Source organism: Chiloscyllium plagiosum, unplaced genomic scaffold, assembly GCF_037043375.1.
Source record: "Chiloscyllium plagiosum isolate Xiang-an unplaced genomic scaffold, Cpla_swu_hap1 HiC_scaffold_22, whole genome shotgun sequence".
Classification (NCBI taxonomy): domain Eukaryota; kingdom Metazoa; phylum Chordata; class Chondrichthyes; order Orectolobiformes; family Hemiscylliidae; genus Chiloscyllium; species Chiloscyllium plagiosum.
This window is the reverse complement of record NW_028270160.1, coordinates 15104936-15127008: the sequence shown is the minus strand read 5'-3', so window position 1 is coordinate 15127008 and position 22073 is coordinate 15104936. Positions and strand designations below refer to the sequence as shown.

General features: G+C 40.8%; 1 protein-coding gene across 1 annotated transcript in view; it reads left to right on the top strand.

Annotated features, from left to right (window-relative positions):
• Positions 1–22073, top strand: part of armh3 (armadillo like helical domain containing 3) — a 152537-nt gene that overhangs the window by 10656 nt on the left and 119808 nt on the right. The window contains exons 2-9 of the mRNA XM_043712942.2: positions 611–722; positions 5761–5817; positions 8374–8520; positions 9246–9353; positions 10391–10483; positions 10694–10768; positions 14522–14608; positions 21422–21478. Coding sequence (XP_043568877.2) covers positions 621–722; positions 5761–5817; positions 8374–8520; positions 9246–9353; positions 10391–10483; positions 10694–10768; positions 14522–14608; positions 21422–21478 — 726 coding nt within the window. The 5' untranslated portion in view covers positions 611–620. The remainder of the gene's footprint in view (positions 1–610; positions 723–5760; positions 5818–8373; positions 8521–9245; positions 9354–10390; positions 10484–10693; positions 10769–14521; positions 14609–21421; positions 21479–22073) is intronic.

Genomic DNA, 22073 nt, shown 5'->3' with positions numbered 1-22073 from the left:
TCAAAATGTCACACCCTTCATTACACCTCACTGCAAATCTGGTGTGACATTATATACAACATGAGATTGATCAGGCAGTTATTTACACAGTAAGGGGAAAGGATTGCAGGGGATCAGAAGCATTGGCTTGATATTTTGATTAATTAGGAACAATGTGTAAGGCGGGTTTTAGACCACTTTAAGCTTATATCAATGCATACGAGGAATACAGTTCCTAAATAGCAAATTCCACATCATCATTATTGCTCACATTTCAGTGAAGTCTAGTGGTGCTCTTGTAAACCCTCATGTTCTTTCAATTTAATCTGCAGAAAGTATACTCAGACATATAATTATAGATTATGTAACCAATTTGGGAAAGAGCCATTTGCACTTATGACATGCTGCTGAAGTACCCTTGGTTATAGATCTGTATGACAATTGTGAGAACATTATAGTGAGATTATAGTTCAAGTTGGTAAGATAACATTGAAGTGCATTACACAATATGAATGCAGAGTGGTGTTAAGTATGGTCTTTGCTTGATGAAAAGATAAGAATGAACTGTAATAATTTGAGTGACAATGATGAGTGGTGCCTGTTTCCTAATGGTCGCCATCTTTTGTTACAGAAGCCGTGCAATGGCACAAGTAGAGAAAAAGGGAGGCCTTCTCCGCAAAGCATCGTCCACCAAGAAACCCTTGAAAGAGAAAGTGGTTTTGATGTACGATGAAATTTTCAAGGTGTGTGCTGTAAATTGATTGCCGCTCAGGCTGTGTGTTATTTTGAAGTTAGGTTGGGTTGATTGCTAGTCCTGTACCTTTGGAGAAATTGTTAATTCGATTGGACAGATTTGCATGCAATGCTGTCGAAAGGAGAGTTCATATCTAGTGAGACTGCGATTATAGAGTGGAATGGTTACAGTGTAGAAGGAGGCCATTCAGTCCTTTGTGTTTGTGCCAGCGGTCTGTGAGAACAAATCAGTTTGTTCTGCTCTAGCCTTTCCCTTTGATTTGGTGTTGTTTTAAACTTTAGTTTTTAATGGTGCAAATCTTTCCATTTTTGTTATAGATTATGTAACTAACCTGGGAAAGATCCATTTGCACTTGAGATACTCTGCTGAAGTACCCTTGGTTATGGATTTGTGAGAGCGTTATAGTGAGCTTATAGTTAGAGTTGGGAAGATATCATTGGAGCACTTTGATAATATGAATGCAGGCTTTATTTAAAATCTTTCCCTCACCTATCTTCATTACAAATTCTGAAGCCCACGTTTTAAGGGACATTGTGCTTCAATTAGAGTCATAGAGATGTACAGCATGGAAACAGACCCTTCGGTCCAATCCGTCCATGCCGACCAGATATCCCAGCCCAATCTAGTCCCACCTGCCAGCACCCGGTCCATATCCCTCCAAACCCTTCCTATTCATATACCCATCCAACTGCCTCTTAAATGTTGCAATTGTACCAGCCTCCACCACATCCTCTGGCAGCTCATTCCATCCACATACCACCCTCTGTGTGAAAACGTTGCCCCTTAGGTCTCTTTTATATCTTTCCCCTCTCACCCTAAACCTATGCCTTCTAGTTCTGGACTCCCCAACCCCAGGGAAAAGACTTTGCCTATTTATCCTATCCATGCCCCTCATAATTTTGTAAACCTCCATAAGGTCACCCCTCAACCTCCGACGCTCCAGGGAAAACAACCCCAGCCTGTTCAGCCTCTCCCTCTAGCTCAGATCCTCCAACCCTGGCAACATCCTTGTAGATCTTTTCTGAACCCTTTCAAGTTTCACAACATTTTTCCGTTAGGAAGGAGACCAGAATTGCATGCAATATTCCAACAGTGGCCTAACCAATGTCCTGTACAGCTGCAACATGACCTCCCAACTCCTGTACTCAATATTCTGACCAATAAAGGAAAGCATACCAAATGCCTTCTTCACTATCCTATCTACCTGCGACTCCACTTTCAAGGAGCTATGAACCTGCACTCCAAGGTCTCTTTGTTCAGCAACACTCCCTAGGAACTTACCATTAAGTGTATAAGTCCTGCTAAGATTTGCTTTCCCAAAATGCAGCACCTCGCATTTATCTGAATTAAACTCCATCTGCCACTTCTCAGCCCATTGGCCCATCTGGTCAAGATCCTGTTGTAATCTGAGGTAACCCTCTTCGCTGTCCACTACACCTCCAATTTTGGTGTCATCTGCAAACTTACTAACTGTACCTCTTATGCTCGCATCCAAATCATTTATGTAAATGACAAAAAGTAGAGGGCCCAGCACTGATCCTTGTGGCACTCCACTGGTCACAGGCCTCCAGTCTGAAAAACAACTCTCCATCACCACCCTCTGTCTTCTACCTTTGAGCCAGTTCTGTATCCAAATGGCTAGTTCTCCCTGAATTCCATGAGATCTAACCTTGCTAATCAGTCTCCCATGGGGAACCTTGTTGAACGCCTTACTGAAGTCCATATAGATCACATCTACTGCTCTGCCCTCATCAATCTTCTTTGTTACTTCATCAAAAAACTCAATCAAGTTTGTGAGACATGATTTCCCACACACCAAAGCCATATTGACTATCCTGAATCAGTCCTTGCCTTTCCAAATACATGTACATCCTGTCCCTCAGGATTTCCACCAACAACTTGCCCACCACCGAGGTCAGGCTCACTGGTCTATAGTTCCCTGGCTTGTCCTTACCACAGTGGCGCCACGTTTGCCAACCTCCAGTCCTCCGGCACCTCACCTGTGACTATCGATGATACATATATCTCAGCAAGAGGCCCAGCAATCACTTCCCTAGCTTCCCACAGAGTTCTTCGGTACATCTGATCAGGCCCTGGGGATTAATCCACCTTTAACCATTTCAAGACATCCAGCACTTTCTCCTCTGTAATCTGGACATTTTGCAAGATGTCACCATCTATTTCCCTACAGTCTATATCTTCCATATCCTTTTCCACAGTAAATACTGATGCAAAATATTCATTTAGTATCTCCCCCATTTTCTGTGGCTCCACACAAAGGCTGCGTTGCTGATCTTTGAGGGGTCCTATTCTCTCCCTAGTTACCCTTTTGTCCTTCATATATTTGTAAAACCCCTTTGGATTCTCCTTCATTCTATTTGCCAAAGCTATCTCATGTCCCCTTTTTGCCCTCCTGATTTCCCTCTTAAGTATACTCCTACTTTCTTTATACTCTTCTAAGGATTCACTCGATCTATCCTGTCTGTACCTGACATATGCTTCCTTCTTTTTCTTAACCAAACCTTCAATTTCTTTAGTCATCCAGCATTCCCTATAGTTACCAGCCTTCCCTTTCACCCTGACAGAAATATACTTTCTCTGGATTCTTGTTATCTCATTTCTGAAGGCTTCCCATTTTCCAGCCGTCCCTTCACCTGCAAACATCTGCCTCCAATCGGCTTTTGAAAGTTCTTGCCTAATTCCGTCAAAATTGGCTTTTCTCCAATTTAGAACTTCAACTTTTAGATCTGGTCTAACCTTTTCCATCACTATTTTAAAACGAATAGAATTATGGTCACTGGCCCCAAAGTGCTCCCCCACTGACACCTCAGTCACCTGCCCTGCCTTATTTCCCAAGAGTACGTCAAGTTTTGCACCTTCTCTAATAAGTACATCCACATACTGAATCAGAAAATTGTCTTGTACACACTTAAGAAATTCCTCTCCATCTGAACCCTTAACTCTATGGCAGTCCCAGTTGATGTTTGGAATGTTAAAATCCCCTACCATAACCACCCTATTATTCCTACAGATAGCTGAGATCTCCTTACAAGTTTGTTTCTCAATTTCCCTCTGACTATTGGGGGGTCTATAATACAATCCCAATAAGGTGATCATCCCTTTCTTATTTCTCAGTTCCACCCAAATAACTTCCCTGGATGTATTTCTGGGAATATCCTCCCTTAGCACAGCTGTAATGTTATCCCTTATCAAAAATGCCACTCCCCCTCCTCTTTTGCCTCCCTTTCTGTCATTCCTGTAGCATTTGTATCCTGGAACATTCAGCTGCCAGTCCTGCCCATCCCTGAGCCATGTTTCCGTAATTGCTATGATATCCCAGTCCCATGTTCCTAACCATGCCCTGAGTTCATCTGCCTTCCCTGTTAGGCCCCTTGCATTGAAATAAATGCAGTTTAATTTATTAGTCCTACCTTGTCCCTGCCTGCCCTGACTGTTTGACTCACTTCTGTTCTCAGCTGTACCAGTCTCAGATTGATCTCTTTCCTCACTATCTCCCTGGGTCCCACCCCCCCACCTTACTAGTTTAAATCCTCCCAAGCACTTCTAGCAAATTTCCCTGCCAGTATCTTAGTCCCCTTCCAATTTAGGTGCAATCCGTCCTTAATGTTAATGTAACACATTCATTCAGAAATTTCCATCATGATGTAGACATGGGAATTTATAATGTAAAAGCTTTACAGCAACTCCATGCTAGTATTTAACATATTTCTCGTCAGTCTCCAGTGCCATTCCACAATGGAAATTTAAATCAAGCACAGTCAAGTGTATCAGGGTTAGAGGATAGAAATATTTCAACTAGAATGTGTAACTGTAATTCGTACATTGCCTTTATTGTGATACTTCTGTTATAAATTCATACATATACATTGAATTATTATAAAATACTTGCATTTCTAAAGTATCACTCAGACACTCTTAGTCGAAAATGCTTTCCAGAGAATGAAGTCAGTTGAAGTGTGTTGCTGCTGTAAGACAGATGGTTTGCACACAGCAAACTCTTAAGAAACTGCAACTAAAAAGAAAATTATTTGTTCATGGTTTGTTAGGATCACTAGCTATAAGGCTACGAGTGTTTATTGCTCATGAGTATGGTGCTGGAAAATCACAGCAGGTCAGGCAGCATCTGAGGAGCAGGAGAATCGACGTTTCAGGCAAAAGCCCTTCATCAAGAATGAATGGCTTGTGTTCGAAATGTTGATTCTCCTGCTCCTCGATGCTACCTGACCTGCTTTGCTTTTCCAGCACCACACTCTCGACTCTGATCTCCAGCATCTGGAGTCCTCACTTTCTGCCAGTTTATTGCTCATACCTAACTCGTCCAGAGGTCAATTAAGAGTCAATCATACTCCTGTGGATTTAGAGTCATATACAGGCTAATAATGGCAAATTTTGTTCCCTAAAGAATGTTAATGAGGCAGATGTGTTTTTACACATTTGACAGTGGTTACATTGTCACCGTTAGATTTCTTTAATTTTCTTTAAAAAAAAAGTCTTTTGCATGCAAATTTCACCATCTTCAATGGTGGGATTTGAACCCATAACTTCAGATGAGTGTCAGGTTCTGGGTTATGAATCTAATATTACCACTATGCTCCTACCTCCCCAGAATGTGAAAATAACCGTCATTTCTTTGGCATTTATTTTATAGTGGCCACAGTTGTGAATTAGGGAAATATACACAATGTCAATTAGATACACTATAATTACACATACCTGCCATTGATGCTCCACTGTTGGGAAGGAAATGGGGAGTCTGGTGAGTAGAACTGGTGTGGTGGATGGGGAGTGAGAAAGATTTGGAAAATGGAGGAGCTAAGAGCAGGAGATGGGGTCAACAGACAAAGGAAGTTGAGCTAGGAGGATGTGAGTAGAACTGGGGGTAAAAGAGGAATGACTTACAGGAATCTTTGACAGTTAATTTTGGAGAAGTACAGAGATTCACGTGTGTGTTTTAGCAGAGGATTCAAAATGTCTTAAGTAATGTGGTGACTCCATTTCTGTCTCAGAATGAAGACCCAGCCAAGAACTGCCCTCGATTCTGGGAGGAACTTTTCCTGATGAAGGTTAGTTGATGTATTTTATTCTTTCTTTCAATGTCAGGTTTTATTGTCTGAGTGTTTTTGTGGCTCAGGACTCAGTGGCTACTGCAGTGAGTGGGTATTAGTGTACAGATGGCGGAGTTCAGGATTGCATTGTGGAACTGTTAAACTGAATGAAGGGCTGATGAAGGGCTTTTGCCCGAAACATCGATTTTCCTGCTCATCGGATGCATCCTGGCCTGCTGTGCTTTTCCAGCACCACTCTAATCTTGACTCTGATCTCCAGCATCTGCAATCCTCACTTTCACCTGACTGTGGGAAGGGATTGACCAAGAAGATATTAGATAATTGGAATGTACATGGCATGTGGTTTGGATTATATGGGTGGAATAGAAACTATGGTGGATTAATTGCTCATGGGATTTAGAAGGAAATTAAATGTGGGGAGTGGTTTGTAACTTTGGTGACCTATTTTGCCTGGAGATTAGCGTCTGTATATCTGTACTACTACCAAAGCTGTCTTTCTTCTTGACCTGCTGAAATCCTTGTATGTCTTTTGCATCCAGATTTGACTTTTCTAATGAACTCCTTGTCAGTCTTCCATATTCTACCTTTGATAAGCCTGGTCATCTGAAGCTCGACCATATCCCAGACAAATATATTTGTTCGCAGGGTGTTCCTAATTGCCCTTGAGAAAGACAGTTGGGTTCTGCCCATCCACAGCTTCCTGGCCTACATTGGTATTCAGTTGAACAATAATTAATTTTAAAAATCTGAGTCTACATTCAGTTCCCTCCATGGTCCCCCTGTCCTAAATCTTTTTACTTCTCCTTGCTTTCCTCCTTTAAGATGCTTCTTAAAACCTACCTTTTTGATCAAGCTTTTGTTCATCTGCCCAGTGTTGCATTAAGGACTCAATTTTGTTTCCTTTTGACGCTGTGAAATGCCTTGTGAAAGACATTTTATAAATACAAGTTGTTAGGAGTAGAGCCTGCCACAGGGAGGTTTATTGAATCATTGGCCATAGTTCATACTGTGCATTCTCTGTTTTGTAGTTTGCCTGTTCAACTCAACCGAAAATGTTTCAGATTTGTGGCTAACATCTTTATCTATTATACTTGACACAAAAATAAGAGTTTTCCCAATGGGCGAATACATCTTTCCAGCAGCACTGAGCTGGTTCAGTCCCTAATCTCTGTTAATGTTCATTGACCTCAGCCGTGGTCTCATAGGATTGTTACACTTCATCCTATTTATGGAGTTGGGGAGAGATGGATTGGCTCTGATTTCCTGGTATCTCTTGCTGGAGTGGGAGTGTAAGGCAAGAGGCAGTTTGGGTGATAAGATCAGAAGCAGTGTTGAATGTGTGTGAAACCTGTGATTGCTCCCACACTGGCTTAGTGCATTAACATAGAAACTACTAATCTTCTGGTTCTCTAACTTCATCACCCCAGTTTTCGCTTTGATCATGCTTTCATGTTCTCACAAAGTTCTGTCACCCCCATCATTACCAAACCTGTCCAGTCAATGGCCCTGTGTATTTTCTCCAAGGCATCGCATCCTCCATCACTCAACCCTTATGTGTTTCTCTTGTACTCACTTGGCCTGATCTCTGCAACGCTCTCACTCCTCATTGTCAACTGTCATTGGGCCAATGGCTGAGGAGTGGCAGATAGAGATTAAATTGAATAAATGGGAGATATTGCATTTCGGTAAAATGAACAAGGGCAGGACTCAGATTGTTAATGGTAGGATCTTGTATAGTGTTGTCGAAAAGAGAGGGATTCAACTACACAGTTCTTCACACATTATGTTGCAAGTAGATGAAGGTATTTGGTTGAGAAAGTATTTGGCATGCTTGCCTTCCTTGCTCAGAGCATTGAGTATAGGAATTGGCACATCATATGGCCGCATAGGATGTTGGTGAAGGCACTTTTGGTTGAACAATTTTGGTTGGCCTGCTATAGGAAGGCCTGCTATAGGAAGGGTATTATTAAATTGGAGAGGGTTCTGAAAAGATTTACCAGGGTGTTGCTGGGACTGGAGGGTTTGAGTTATAAGGACAGGCTGGATAAGCTGGGACATTTTTCACTGGAGCATAGGAATTTGAGGGGTATAGATAAAGTGGATAGCAAAGGCCTTTTCCCTAGTGTGGGTGAGTTCAAAACTGGGGATCATATTTTTAAGCTTAGAGAAGAAAGATTTAAACCCTGAGGGGCAATGTTTTCACCAGGAGGGTGGCTTATGTATAGAATAAATTGCCAGAGGAAATGGTAGATGCAAGTACAGTTACAGCATTTAAAAGACATCTGGGTAGGTACATGAATAGAAAGATTTAAAGAGATATGGGTCAAATGCAGGCAAATGGGACAAGTTTAGTTTGGGAAACTTGGTCAACATGGATGAGTTGGACCAAAGGGTCTGTTTCTGTGCTATATGACTATCATTGTCTTTTTGAAATACTTTTCCATTTGGCCCTTTCTCCAGTTCACTGTCTTGGTGGAATGCTTGAGAATCCTCACCATTGAGTGAATATCTTAAGGCAAAAATGGTTGTTGACATTCACTTTACTCCCTTCAGGTGAACCTGGAGTACCTGGAGGCAAAGCTGGAATCTGTGGATGGGGATGAACTAATGAAGTTAAAGGATAACATTAACAGTCTGTTCCAGCACTGTATAGTGTCATTAAATGAGGAGCATCAGATTAAGGTGGTGAATGCATTACAGGTAAGGACTGTAACTTATGTCAAGTGGAGTACAAAGTTTATTTGCATGTTTTTCGCCCCATCTCAACATCCCCAGCACTTACTTGACCATTGCAATACTATTCAAAAACTCTGACCTCATTGCTGTGTGTCTGAAATAACACTTTGGCCAGACCAGATAAACCAAGGTCTTCATAATAGGCTGAGATTCCTAATCAAGCTAGACTCAAGAACAAAGAATATTTTGATTTACCAATGAGTTGACATGGTGGGTTTTGAATTCACATTCAAGTCGAAAAGTGTGGCGCTGGAAAAGCACAGCGGGTCAGGCAGCATCTGAGGAGCAGGAGAGCCAACGTTTCGGGCATAAGCCCTTCATCAGCCTTCTTGATGAAGGGCTTATACCCGAAACATAATCTTTCCTGCTCCTTGGATACACCTTTTCTGGCGCCTCACTTTTCGACTTTGATCTCCGGTATCTGCAGTCCTCACTTTCTCCTTTGAATACACATTCCAGATCATCAGTGGGGATTGCTAGTTCAGTATTTTTACCACCATGTGACAATCCCTCTTTTCTCTGCCATTAACCTCTTTAGCCCTTTGTAGTGTGATATCCTCTCCCTGAGCTTATCCGTCACTCTATCTGCTGTGTTCTCACAGTCTTTATATTGGTCTGGTTCTCCAGGTAAGGTCTGTATGGTTATTGCCCTTGGGGTTACGCTTTCTGTTCCTTTTCTTAACCTCCAGACATTATGTGCCCTGATTCGAGGTGTTCATCAGAAAAACAAACCGACCTCTGGCTTTGACATTATCAACATATTGATGGGGTTTGATAAAGCTGAACTCCGGATGAAGGTGAGTATAGGAGGCAGGTGTGAGCAATAATATTCTCTGCTAAACAGTCAGCAATACTCCAGGGCACTGATCGAGCCAATGGTGGAATATTTGCTGCTCTGGATGACATTGTAGGCTAGTGGCCTTGAATCTGTACTGGTCCTGGCTGCACAGGCAGCAGAAAAAGGTAAGTCTCATATTTACGTAGGGCTGTTAGCATGGTACAAAGTCTCAAATGCTTCACAGGAGTGGAAATCAGGCAATGTTTCACATTGAATCAAAGAGGGAAACATTAGGACAGATGAGTTGCTTGTAGTAGATAGATTGTAAGGACCATCTCAAAGGAAAGGGAAATAATGGTAAGAAGGATTCAGTAGCATAGGGCCCAGCCAGCTGAAGGCGCAGGTGTTAATGTTGGAGCATTTAAAATTAGGGATGCTTAAGAGCCCAGAGTTAAAGGTGTGGCCAATGTTTTGGAGAGGTTTTGGGCTGGAGAAGCTTACAGGGATGGGGAGGAGCAAGATTACGGAGAGATTTGCAAACAATGAAAAGAATTTTAAATTTTGTCAGAAGATACTTTACTGTGAATTGGTTTAGACCAGCAAGCATTGAGCTGATGAGCAAATGGGATTTGGGTTGGAGTACAGGTAGCAGACATTTTAAGCTGAAGCTTTTGGCAGGAAGAATGTGGGAGATGGCCCAGGACAGCATTGGAATAGTCCAAACTGCAAGTAACAAAATTACCAGTGATTGAAGCAGCAAATGAGCTGAGGCAGGGACAGAGTTGAAAAATATTGTAGAAGTGGTATTGGGGAGGAAATAGGGTGAGAAACTTGATGTGGATCGCACTGAGGATGCAACTGAACTAATTCAGTTTGAGACAGCGGTCAGGGTCATGACCAGGAATCACTGGAGAACAGTATTGGTAGTGAGCAACGTCCGGTTCACCAGGGAGAGAGTGCCTCTTCATGCCATACGTGGCTTTGTGTACATGCAGTGCTTGGTTAGTAATTTGGCCAAGTGTTCTTTATGATAATCCTTCTCTCTTTAATTCACAGAACCTGATGGAGAGTTTGGACACTTTGTTGTGTGGTGATGGTTCAGAGAGTTTGAAGAGTCTTTGCCTGAAGCTGTTGCTCTGTTTGGTCACAGTAAGTAAACCCTCTATCATTTCTGGTGCTGGTCTCATCCTTTCCTGTCCTACCTCACATCTCTCTCTGTCTCCTGGCACTCCCTCTCTCCCACCCGAAAAACACATCAGCTGTGAGAGGGGTAATTGCAAGTAAGAGAGAGAAACTATTATTTAATTAAAGCAATCTTTCCAGGTACGCTCTCATCATCAATTTGTTTCTTGTTGGCAGGTTACAGATAATATCAGCCAGAACACTATCCTGGAATATGTGATGATAAACAGTATTTTTGAAGCCATTCTTCAGGTGAGAGCCTATTCCTTAATCATTATAAAACATTGATTTTGAGGTGTCCTCTAACCAACTAATTCTTGGTTGAATGGGTCATTGTCTTTTTTGAAAAATGGTTGGTCTGGGTAATGTTGATCCTCAACCAACATTAATAAATAAGATTATCCAGTCATTTTGACATTGACATACATAGGGTCTTTCTTTAGACAAATTGGCCATCTATGTCACAGCAGTTACTTAAAATGATTCGTCATTGTCTGTGAAGTATTTTGCAACATCCAGTGGTCCTGAAAAGTGCTATAGAAATGTAAGTCTTTCCCTCCTGTGACATTTGGTTGCAATGTTCCTTCAGTTCGGTCAGAAGCTAGACTTTTCTGGTCTATGTTTTAATGTGACACAACCGGGAGAATGGCTGTTTTCATCGGAACTTTGTTTTTACATTGTGAGGATATCTTTAGCAGTACACGGGGCTTTCTGCAGTGTGTGTACCATTTAAATGGTGCCACAGTTTGCCATCTTGTATTCAGCACCTTTGCATTCTTAATTATTCCAGGCACTATTGGAATCTAATGACCAGAGAAGGCGATTCATCTGGAATGCCTGTGCTGATACCTTGAAAGGACTGTCCATTAGTCCCACTCGTCAGCTTCTTGCTCTGTAATCCTCCACAATAGCTTGCACTGACTCTTAGCCGTCTATGAATGAACCTTGCCCTTGTGTGTTTAACAAAGATTTTGTGTAGTCCACATCTAACTAATTAATATTGAAAGATGAAAACAACCAGGCATGAACTGTGTTGAAGTCTGTTACATTTTTAGATCAGTTTAACCAAACCTTGATTAAGTTAAGTTCAAGTCATTCCTGAATTTTAGCTGAAGTTGGCAGAGGTAAAATAAGAAAAATACTTTGGTCGGGTGGATGGGGTGGGGGATGTGGAGGTGGGAGGCAAGTACCATCATGATTTTTGACACAAGCTTTTCTCTGTGGATTGGCAATCACTTTAGACCTTTCTGTGGTTGTAAGTGTATCTGGTAAGTCTGTGGTTTTGCTTCATGGTGCACCTTTACTTATGTGGTGGAAAGTGTGGTTCATCTCATGCCAACAAATGTGAACTAGCTTAATTTTAAAGGGAAGCTGGATAAGTACATAGGAACAAAGCATTTGCGAGCTGTGCATTCAGAGTGAGATGAAGGAGAATGGTGGGAGAAGGCTTGTGTGGAGTCTGACTAGTTGAGCCTATTTCTGTGTTGGACATTACCGGTGGCCTTTGCCAGTTTACTAAGAAAAATCCTTATCTGACACATACATGCGCACATGCTTATACCCATGCACATGCACACACTGACATACATGTGCACACCCCTCAGATTTGGATCCCAGGACCTTCTTGTGTTTGGAGCTATCACCTGTTTTAATAAGCTCTGATCAGGTGTTCAGCTATTTCTTCAAACAGTCTTTATTTACAATATATACAAGAGGATATTGCAGGAAGTTTCTCTGCTCTAAGCTGCTGGAGTTCTAACCTTCCAGCAGAGTGTCTTTGATATGGTTACTGAGTTCATAATTACATCATGGTAAACCTCAGGGACATAGTAGTGTATTTATTAAACCTCATCAATTATGGTTGGTACTAAACCATGTCATCCCATGGAGTTAAGGTGGTGATCAGCTACAATCTAATGGAGTTGCAGAATGAATGGGATTAACGGACAGTCCTTTCAAGGTATCAGCACAGGTATGTTAGATGAATCGCTTTCTTTGCTCATTAGATTCCATTAGTGCCTGTAGTAATTGCAGAAAGTTTAAATAGTCACCTCCTAGTCCCTTTGTATGTTTTCTCCTCAGACATATTTCTTTGTCTCAGTATGGCCATGCACTCTTAATTTGTATTTTTGTTTTGCAGTCCCTACTGTCTTGTTAGGTCAGATTCCAATAATGATTTGTGTAGAAAGAAATTTTCTAAAGAGTGTGTGAATATATGGACTCTGTTGAGTATTGCAGAACCTCACGGACTCCAAAACAAGGTAGTCTGTCAAACTGCATTGCTCTCAGAATTCACTCTTCTTATTTGACCAAGCAAGGAGGTTGTAGGATAGTTCCACTGTACTACTTCTATTCAACTTGAGTTGCTTAAGTGAATGATGTGGAAATGCTGGTGTTGGACTGGGGTGGACAAAGCCAGAAGTCACACAATACCAGTAACTTTCACCTACAAAGGAGCAGTGCTGCAAATGCTTGTGATTTCAAATAGATCTGTTGGACTATAACTTGGTGTCGTGTGACTTCTGGTTTAAGTGAATAGCACAGATGCATTTAAGGGGAAGATGAATAACACGAAGAAAAAAAAAAGGAAATGCTGATAAGGTGAAAGAAGAGTCATGGGAAAGATTTGGAAACACTGTCATAGAGCGGTTGGGTTGAATGCCAGTTTCTGTTGTTACAACTGAGGCCGGAGAAGTGCACTGCCACCCTAGTCTCACTGCACCATGGGTCACAACGTAAAAGTACTTTGTCCAGTTACCAAGATGTCCAATTAAGCACCTTACCTAAATTAGGATTCAAACAACAGATTTATCAATAAGTGTTTTAGTAAACACATTCGTGGAGTTTTAAAAAAATCAAAACTGAACTTGACCAATTATTCCATCTTTATTGAATAACATAGTTTGTGAAATAGAAATCTGAATGCTTATTCCTGTAAATATTCCTAAAATGCACATATACTTTTTAGGAAAAGAGAAACAAAAAACGTTTCTCTGCAGACATTAGCTGCAGTGTTTTCTTTACTCCTCAGCAGTTTGTCTTCAGATCCCTTCGTCAGGAGTTATCCTGAACTTTCTTTTCAGAAATGGGAAAGATCGGCTGAGCAGCTTCTTCAGAAGGCAGCCCTTACTTTGTTCTTAGCAGGTTTCCCTTGAACTCAGAAAAAACAACACATTCACAACAATTTTATCATGGTTTCTAGCAAAGCAAGCAGTTATCGCCAATCCTGAAGTCTACGAAGTTTATTACCAGTCATGAAGTTTGTTACTTTTTTTTCACAATCCTTCAAAACGAAAGACCTCTAAACAGTATTAAAAATGGAGCTTCTTTGTAACACTGTGTGGTGAACTCTTTGTAGTCTGTGTGGATTTAGAGTGGAATCTGATTGGATATGGTGGGCTTGCCTCTCTGTAAGCACCCAGAATGGACCAAGCTGCTATTCTTGGGCTAGAGTACAGCTCTTTCGAATATTCTGGATGAGTATATCTGACTGCGAGTACAGCCACCAGATGGCACCATGTTTCACAGAATGTCCTAGTTTTCTTGTGAATTTTGTTTGCAAAGCATTAGTCCTGCACATTGATGCTCTATCCATTCCCCTTTAGTAGTGGTTTAGGCACATTAGAAGCCACAATGGAATTGACTGAACTTTTTTCCACACTGTAGCAGAATGAGTAGGTGCTGCATAATAAACTGTGGACTGTTTCATGCCCCGAAGTGGATCTGAATGGAATTTTTGCAGTTTTCTTGAAATTGTTGTAATTCCCACGTTATGAACTGCAATGCACTGCCTGAAAGAATAACTTGACAAGGTGTATTCATAGCTGTTGTTAAACCCTCAGATGACGTTACCATTTGGTTAGGATAATTAGGAAGTATGAATGCAGCCATATACTTAAAGATACTCATTATTTATTGAGATTGTGACCTGTAAGTCAAGAATTTCCCCATAGCTTCTGATTCTATAATTGAGCTCTCATCCCTTTTCCCATTGCTGTTTTTCAGATTCTGTCTGTGGCATCCAGCAGGGGGCAGCACGGCTACGATACTGTGGTTCTCTTGGCATTGTTGGTAAATTACAGAAAGTACGAGGTAAGTTGTTATCATTGGAAGGGATCAGTGATTCTCTCCTCGCTTTTCATAAAAGCAATTGCAGTGATTCCTCGCTAAAATGGATGCAGTCAGGACAGGTTGCATAGCGAGCGCACTTGTGTTCTCTTGAGTATAAATGTTTTAGTGTTGCTATAATCAAGGTGGTTAAGCTGAATAAAGGATTTGATTAGGAAAGTGGAGAGAAATTATTTTGTTTAGTGGGGAGAGTGCAGAATATGGGGCAGATCTTTAAATTGGAGCCAAACCGTTTCAAGGGTTATGTGAACAAATCTTCATACAAAAAGGGCTGAAAATCTGGAAATCTGACCCCCAAACTGCTGTTGAGTTTGTGGGTTAAATGAACATTTTGCAATTGAGATCAATAGATTTTTGTGGATTGAAGTTATCAAAAATTATAAAGTCAGTGAATGGACCAGCCATGGCATAAATGAATGGTAGGATTTGCATTACTTCCTTGTGTTGATATTGGATATTTCAATAAACGTGTTAAAAACAAGCACACAATTTTGAGGAGACAGGAGCTTTTTTGATCTAATGTAATGTGTGTATGTACGAAACAGGTTTTGTCTTTTTAACGCTTTCTAACATGTTTTGCACAATTCATTGCATTGTCTCTCACACACAAATAACTATTAAAGAAGACTTTATTGTTTGGACGTTCTTACTCAACTATTCAGGGCAAAAGTTCCATTGAGTTCATCATCACCACATACCTGGGGAGAGAGAGAGATTCCAGGATTCTCTACAGCAGATATATGTTCCCACTACATTTCGTATAGTAGTTTTGACCGTGCTTTAATTTTTCCTCTCTAGAAAAATGTAATATTGTGGGACTGTACTGAGTTTGTTCTCTATTTTTGTACACAGAAATCCAGTGTGGGGAACTAAGACATTTTTTTCAATTCCTTGTTAATCATTAACGAAATTAGAGCACTGCTAAAATTTGTGTCCTTCTTTTGTTTCGAAAAGGCAAATGCCAACACTAAACGTAGGAACAGCAGTTGGCCATTTGACCCTTTGAGCTTATTCCACCATTCACTATGATCATGGCTAATCATTCAACAGTTTCTTGTTCCTGTTTGCTTCCCATATCTTTTGATCCCTTTAACCTAATAACTATATCTAACTAATTGAAAACATTCAATATTTTGGCCTTGACCACTTTCTGTGACACAGAATTCCACAGGTTCACCACACCTCAGTGAAGAAATTTCTCCTTGTCTCAGTCCCACATGATCTACTTGGTATCCTTTGTCTGTGACCCTGGTCCTGGACTCACTGGTCATTGGGAAGATCCTTCCTGCATTTACACTGTCTGGTCCTGTAAGAATTTTACAGGTTTTTATGAGATCCGCTCATTGTTCTAAACTCCATCGAATATAGTTCAAACTGATCCAGTCACTGTTTTTATTTCAGCCATGCCATCTCTGAAATCATTCTGGTAAACCCATGTTGCACATTGCCCCATAGCCAGAACAGTCTTCCTCCAATAAAGAGACCAAACTGCACACAGTACTTCAGGTGTGGTCTCACCAAGGCTCTATACAATTGCAGCAATATATCCTGCTCCTGTATTCAAATCCTCTCGCTATGAAGGCCAATTTACAGTTTGACGTCTTCACTGCCTGCTGCATCTGAATGCTTACTTTCAGCATTTGGTGTACAAGGATACCTGGGTCTTGTTGCACCACTCCTTTTCCAATCTTTCACCATTCAGATAATCTGCCTTCCTATTTTTGCTACCAAAGTGGATAACCTCACATTTCTGCATGTTACACTCCATTTGTTTTGCATTCGCCTGCTCACCCAACTTGTCCATATCACACTGTAGCATCCCTGCATCCTCCTCACAGTTCACCTTCCCACCCAGCTTTCAGTCATCTGTAAACTTGGAGAGTTTACATTTAGTTCCCTCATCCATATCGTTAATTTATCATGTGAATAGATGGGGTCTAAGCCCCGATTCCTGTGGTATCACACTAGTCATTGGCTTTCTCTAGGAAAATTACCTGTTATTCCTAATCTTTGTTTTCTGTCTGCAAACAAGTTCTTTATCCTTGTCAATGCACTACCCCGATTGCATGTGCTTTAATTTTGCATGTTAATTTCTTATGTAGGACCTTATCAAAAGCATTCTGAAAGTCCAAATAAACCATATCTACTGCCTGTCACATGTCAACGTTATTAGTTGCATCCTTTGAAACTTGCAGCAGATTTGTGAAGCATTATTTCCTTTTCTTAAATTCATGCTGACTCTGTCCATTTTGTCACAGCTTTCCAAGTGCTCTGCTATTAAATCTTTTATAATGGACTGCAGCAGTTCCTTTTTACTGATGTCTAAAATTCCATGTTTTCTCTCCATCACCTTTTTTAAATAGTATTTAAATAGTAAACAGTGTATTTTCTGTCTGCATGACAGAGACCAAGACAGTTTAACTACTGCCTTTAAAGATAAACTATCAGACATTTTGAAGGACAAAAACATGTATCAGTAATATCTTTCATATTCCCAAAATCTCCACTACCAGTGCATCATATTTAATATACTTTATCTGATTATGCAAGCAAATTTACTGTACAATTTATACTTTAGCATGATGGTCCAATAAACATGAAGGGAATGATCAATTGAGGGATAAATGGTGGACAAGCAATACTTGGTTAAATAGCAGTATGGAATTTTGAGTTCCACTGAGAACAGTTACCCTGGATTTGACAGCATTTCATGACAATGCAGCACACTCTTAATTTATATTGATAAGTCTTATTGTGTGCTCCAGTACAACAATCAAGCTTGACTTTCTAAATGTATTTGGAAAGGCAAGGACTGATATGGGGTAGTCAACGTGGTTTTGTGTGTGGGAAGTCATGTCTCAGTAACTTTATTGAGTTTTTTGAGGAAGTGACGAATTTGATTGATGAAAAAATGATGGACATGATCTATGTGGACTTCAGTAAGGTGTTCAACAAGGTTCCTCATGGCAGACTGGTTAGCAAGGTTAGATCACATTATTGGGAGTTGGGGGCCATGTGTACAGTGTCAAAATTTGTCTATGACACTAAGATGAGTGGCAGAGCGAAATGTGCAGAGGACTGTGAAACTTTGCAGAGGAACATAGATACTTTGGGCAATGGTCTGGGCAGATGGAATACAATGTTAACAAGTGTGAAATCATCCATTTTGGTAGGACTAACAGTAAAAAGGACTATTACTTGAATGGTAAAAAGTTGCAGCATGCTGCTGTGCAGAGGGACCTAGATGTTCTTGTGCATGAATCACAGAAGGTTGGTCTGCAGATACAACAGGTAATTAGGAAGGCAAATGAAATTTTGTCCTTCATTGCTAAAGGGATTGAGTTTAAAAGCAGGGAGGTTACATTGCAGCTGTCTAGGGTGCTGCTGAGGCCACACCTGGAGTACTATGTGCATTTTGGTCTCCTTTCTGGAAAAGGGATGTGCTGCCACTGGAGTGGGTGCAGAGGAGGTTCATTCGGTTGATTCCGGAGTTGAGGGGTTTGCCTTGTGAGGAGACACTGAGTAGATTGGGATTATATTCATTGGATTTCAGAAGAATGAGGGGGAATCTTATAGAAACATAAACTTTATGAAGGGAATCAATAAAATAGAAATGGATAGGATATTCCCACTGGCAGGTGAAACTAGGACAAGAGGGCATGGCCTCAAGATTAGAGGAAGCAGATTTAGAACTGAACTGAGAAGGAACTTCTTCACCCAGAGGGTTGATAATCTATGGAAACCCTTGCCCAGGGAAGTAATTGACACTACTTCAGTAATCGCTTTTAAAACTAAGGTAGATACTTTTTTGGAAGATAAAGGAATTAAGGGATATGGTGAAAACGCGGATGAGTAGAGCTGAGTTCACGAAAAGATTAGCCATGATCTTATTGAGTGGCGGAGCAGGCTCGAACGCTGTATGGCCTACTCCTGCTCCTAGTTCTTATGTTCTTATGTACAAGGATGGTGCCAGGGTTGGAGGGTTTGAACTATAGGAAAAGGCTGAATAGACTGGTGTCGGAGGCTGAGGGGTGACCTTATAGAAGTTCATAAAATCATAAGGGGCATAGATAGGATGAATAGTCGAAATCTTTTATTCTGGATGGTGGAGTCCAAAACTACAGGCATAGTTTTAAGGTGAGAGGGGAAAGATTTAAAAGGGACCTAAGGGGCAACCTTTTCACACAGAGAGTGGTGCTTGTATGGAATGAGCTGCCAGAAGAAGTGGTGAAGGCTGGTATAATTGCAACATTGAAAAGACATCTACATGAAATTGGAAGTGTTTAGAGGGACATAGGCTGGTAAATAGGCTGGTGATTGATTTAGAATATCTGGTTGGCATGGACGTGTTGAACTTAGGGGTCTATTTTTATACTGTACCTCTCCACGATTCTATGACTATAAGAAGCTAAGCCAAGTATCACATTGGGATGGCGATCTGGAGACTGAATTTTACGGCCACCATCCAACTTGTATTTGCCTAACACCTTTTTAACAGAATTAAATGCCTCAGTGAGTTTTGCAATAGTATTACCAAATGAAGTTTGATACCAGTCCACAGGACAGTTAGCATGGCAGGTGATCATAAACTTGGTTAAAGAGGTCAATTGTAAGGAGCCTCTTAAAGGAAGAGAGAGATTTAGCGAGGCAGCTCCAGATAGAATTTCAGGCCGGGCAACTGAAGGCGTGGCCAGTGGTGGTACAATTAAAATTGGCGATGAGGGAATGTTCAAGTGAGTGGAATTGGGGAAACTCCGAGATCTCAGAAGGTTGTAGATTTGGAAGAGATTACAGAGATAAAGTAGGTAAGGCCATGGAATTATTTGAACGCAAGGTTAAAAACCTTTAGTTATTGGGATTCCTGAAATTTGTGACTTTAAGGGCCAGCATGGCAACTAATATACAGCAACAGTAATGAGGAGACACTGTTTGCATTAGAAAGAACATCTTTAAAAGGATGGGTTAGATTTAAGAAAATTGGTGAAAGAATTAGATGGCAGATTCAGAGTTTAACTATGAAGTAAAGAATTGGTTCCTGAGATTTGTGTTAAGGAGGTTTTGAGTATTTACTGGAGTTTAGAGTTGATCCTGAGGAAGATCCAAGAATTCCTGAGAATTAGAGATCCAAGGGACTATGATAAATAAGTAATTGAAGGATTTTAGTATTAGTAAAAGGGTTGTGTTGGAGAAGTTTAATGTGATTGAGGTTAAATTCCCAGATACTGATAACTACCTTGTTCAATGATGATCATCTTCCAGAATGTTATAGGTTCTGAGATGGTTCCTGTCGAATGCCTCCACATTGTTTAAGAAAGGAGGAAGGGATAAAAGGGGAACTACAGCTCTATTAACATTGCATTAACTGTAGGGAAAATGTTATAATTATTATAAAGTATGTAATAAATGGACACTTGGATAATAATGACCTGCTTTGGAAGAGCCAGTATGGATTTGTGAATGGGAAATCACGTTGAGGTCAGTCAGCTGGATGGTTGGTTTGCAATGCAGAGTGACGCCAACAGTACGGGTTCAGCTCATGCACCGTGACCCCACCTGAGGCATGGTGACCCTCAGGTTAAACTCACCACCAGTTGTCTCTTACAAGAGAGCAACCTTTTGGTTCTCTGGGACTATAGCTTTCCTGATGAAGGGATCCTGCCCAAAACATCGATTCTTTGCTCCTTGGATGCTGCCTGGCCTGCTGTGTGTTTCCAGCACCACACTCAACTATAGCTGTATTGAAAGATAGAACAGATAGATGGGCTGATTGACCTATATTTGTGCTATGTTGCTATGTCCTATGTGCCTATGACCTTGGAGATAGAATTTCAGCCGTGATTGTATCCAATGGCAAATCAGTCAACAGGGGTCATATATTCTCCTCTTGCTCCTATTTCTTATTTACTGTGATGGAATGCCAATGGAGTAAATTTAGGGGAAGATTCTCTCTTGTTGGAGGTTAGCATTGCCTGGCTCTTGTGTGGTGTGCATATCACTTGAGCAGATCTTGCTGCATGTGCACATGGACTGCTTCAATATACAATATATATATATGGGATTGCAAATGGCACTGAACACTTGTGATCTGGAATGCACTGCCTGAAAGAGCAGTAGAATCAAAACAAAAATTGGTTAAGTAATAGAAAGGAAAACTCTGAAGAGGTATAGAGAAGGGCAGGGGAGTGAAACTGATTGTTTAGCTCCTTTCAAAGAGTTGGCATGGACGCGATGGGTGGAATGGCCTTTTTTTTGCAATATACAGTTCTACAATGCTTCAAAATCCAAACTGCCTGAGAGGAACTCCTAAGAGGGAGATGAATAAACATTTTTAACACTAGCCAATCTTCTGTAGCATTGTTGGTAATAAATTATCTCATTCCTGTTTGGTGGTTAACCAATATCCAGTGTATTACTTGACTTCAGTGAAGCTCGATTGTACGCTGGAATGTCCCTTCAAGTTCAAATTTCAAGGTCAGGCTAGGATCAGGAAGTGTTTAGCTTGAAGGTTTCTTGTTAATTTAAAAGTCAGAATGAAATAACCTAAAATGATTGGTTTGGTTTTTTTTTAATAGCTGATTTGGATATGTGAAGGCGAGTTGTTGTATAGTATGTTTTAGCCCAGCATGACGTCGGTTAAAATGCCAATCAAAGTACTATTACAGTGCACTGAATGTATTCTCTATTGCAGAAACGCTATAATTGCCTTTTCATTATAATTCAGTTTGTGTACTGGGTTGGTACTACAATCCAATTAATAACCAGTATCTTTTGTTACAGTCTGTGAACCCATATATTGTGAAATTGTCCATTGTGGATGATGAGACTACACTAAATGTGAGTATCTGTTTCTGCTGAACTGCAGACAATTGGTTATTGGGCAGAGTTGGATACACAAGAGATTAGATTGCAAGGTCTTACAGCCCTTACTCTGCAGTTGTTCTTACGGAGATTGTCAAGTTTGGAGAAGCTGAAAATGGATTTGGAAAGTGGCAAAATGTTAGAACAATGGGGAGTAAGGATGCCCTTTATTGGTAGAGTGAAGTGATAATGGTGTTCTGAATGAATGGAACGAGGGAACAATTTCTAACATATGCTTGCATGGGTGCCAGGATGAAAAGTGGAGTGGGCAACAGTTCAGGAGTTGGTTCTCTTGGACTATAGCTTTCCTGATGAAGGGGTCCTGCCCAAAACATAGATTCTATTGCTCCTTGGATGCTGCCTGGCCTGCTGTGTGTTTCCAGCACCACACTCAACTATAGCTGTATTGAAAGATAGAACAGATAGATGGGCTGATTGACCTATATTTGTGCTATGTTGCTATGTCCTATGTGCTTATGACCTTGGAGATAGAATTTCAGCCGTGATTGTATCCAATGGCAAATCAGTCAACAGGGATCATATATTCTCCTCTTGCTCCTATTTCTTATTT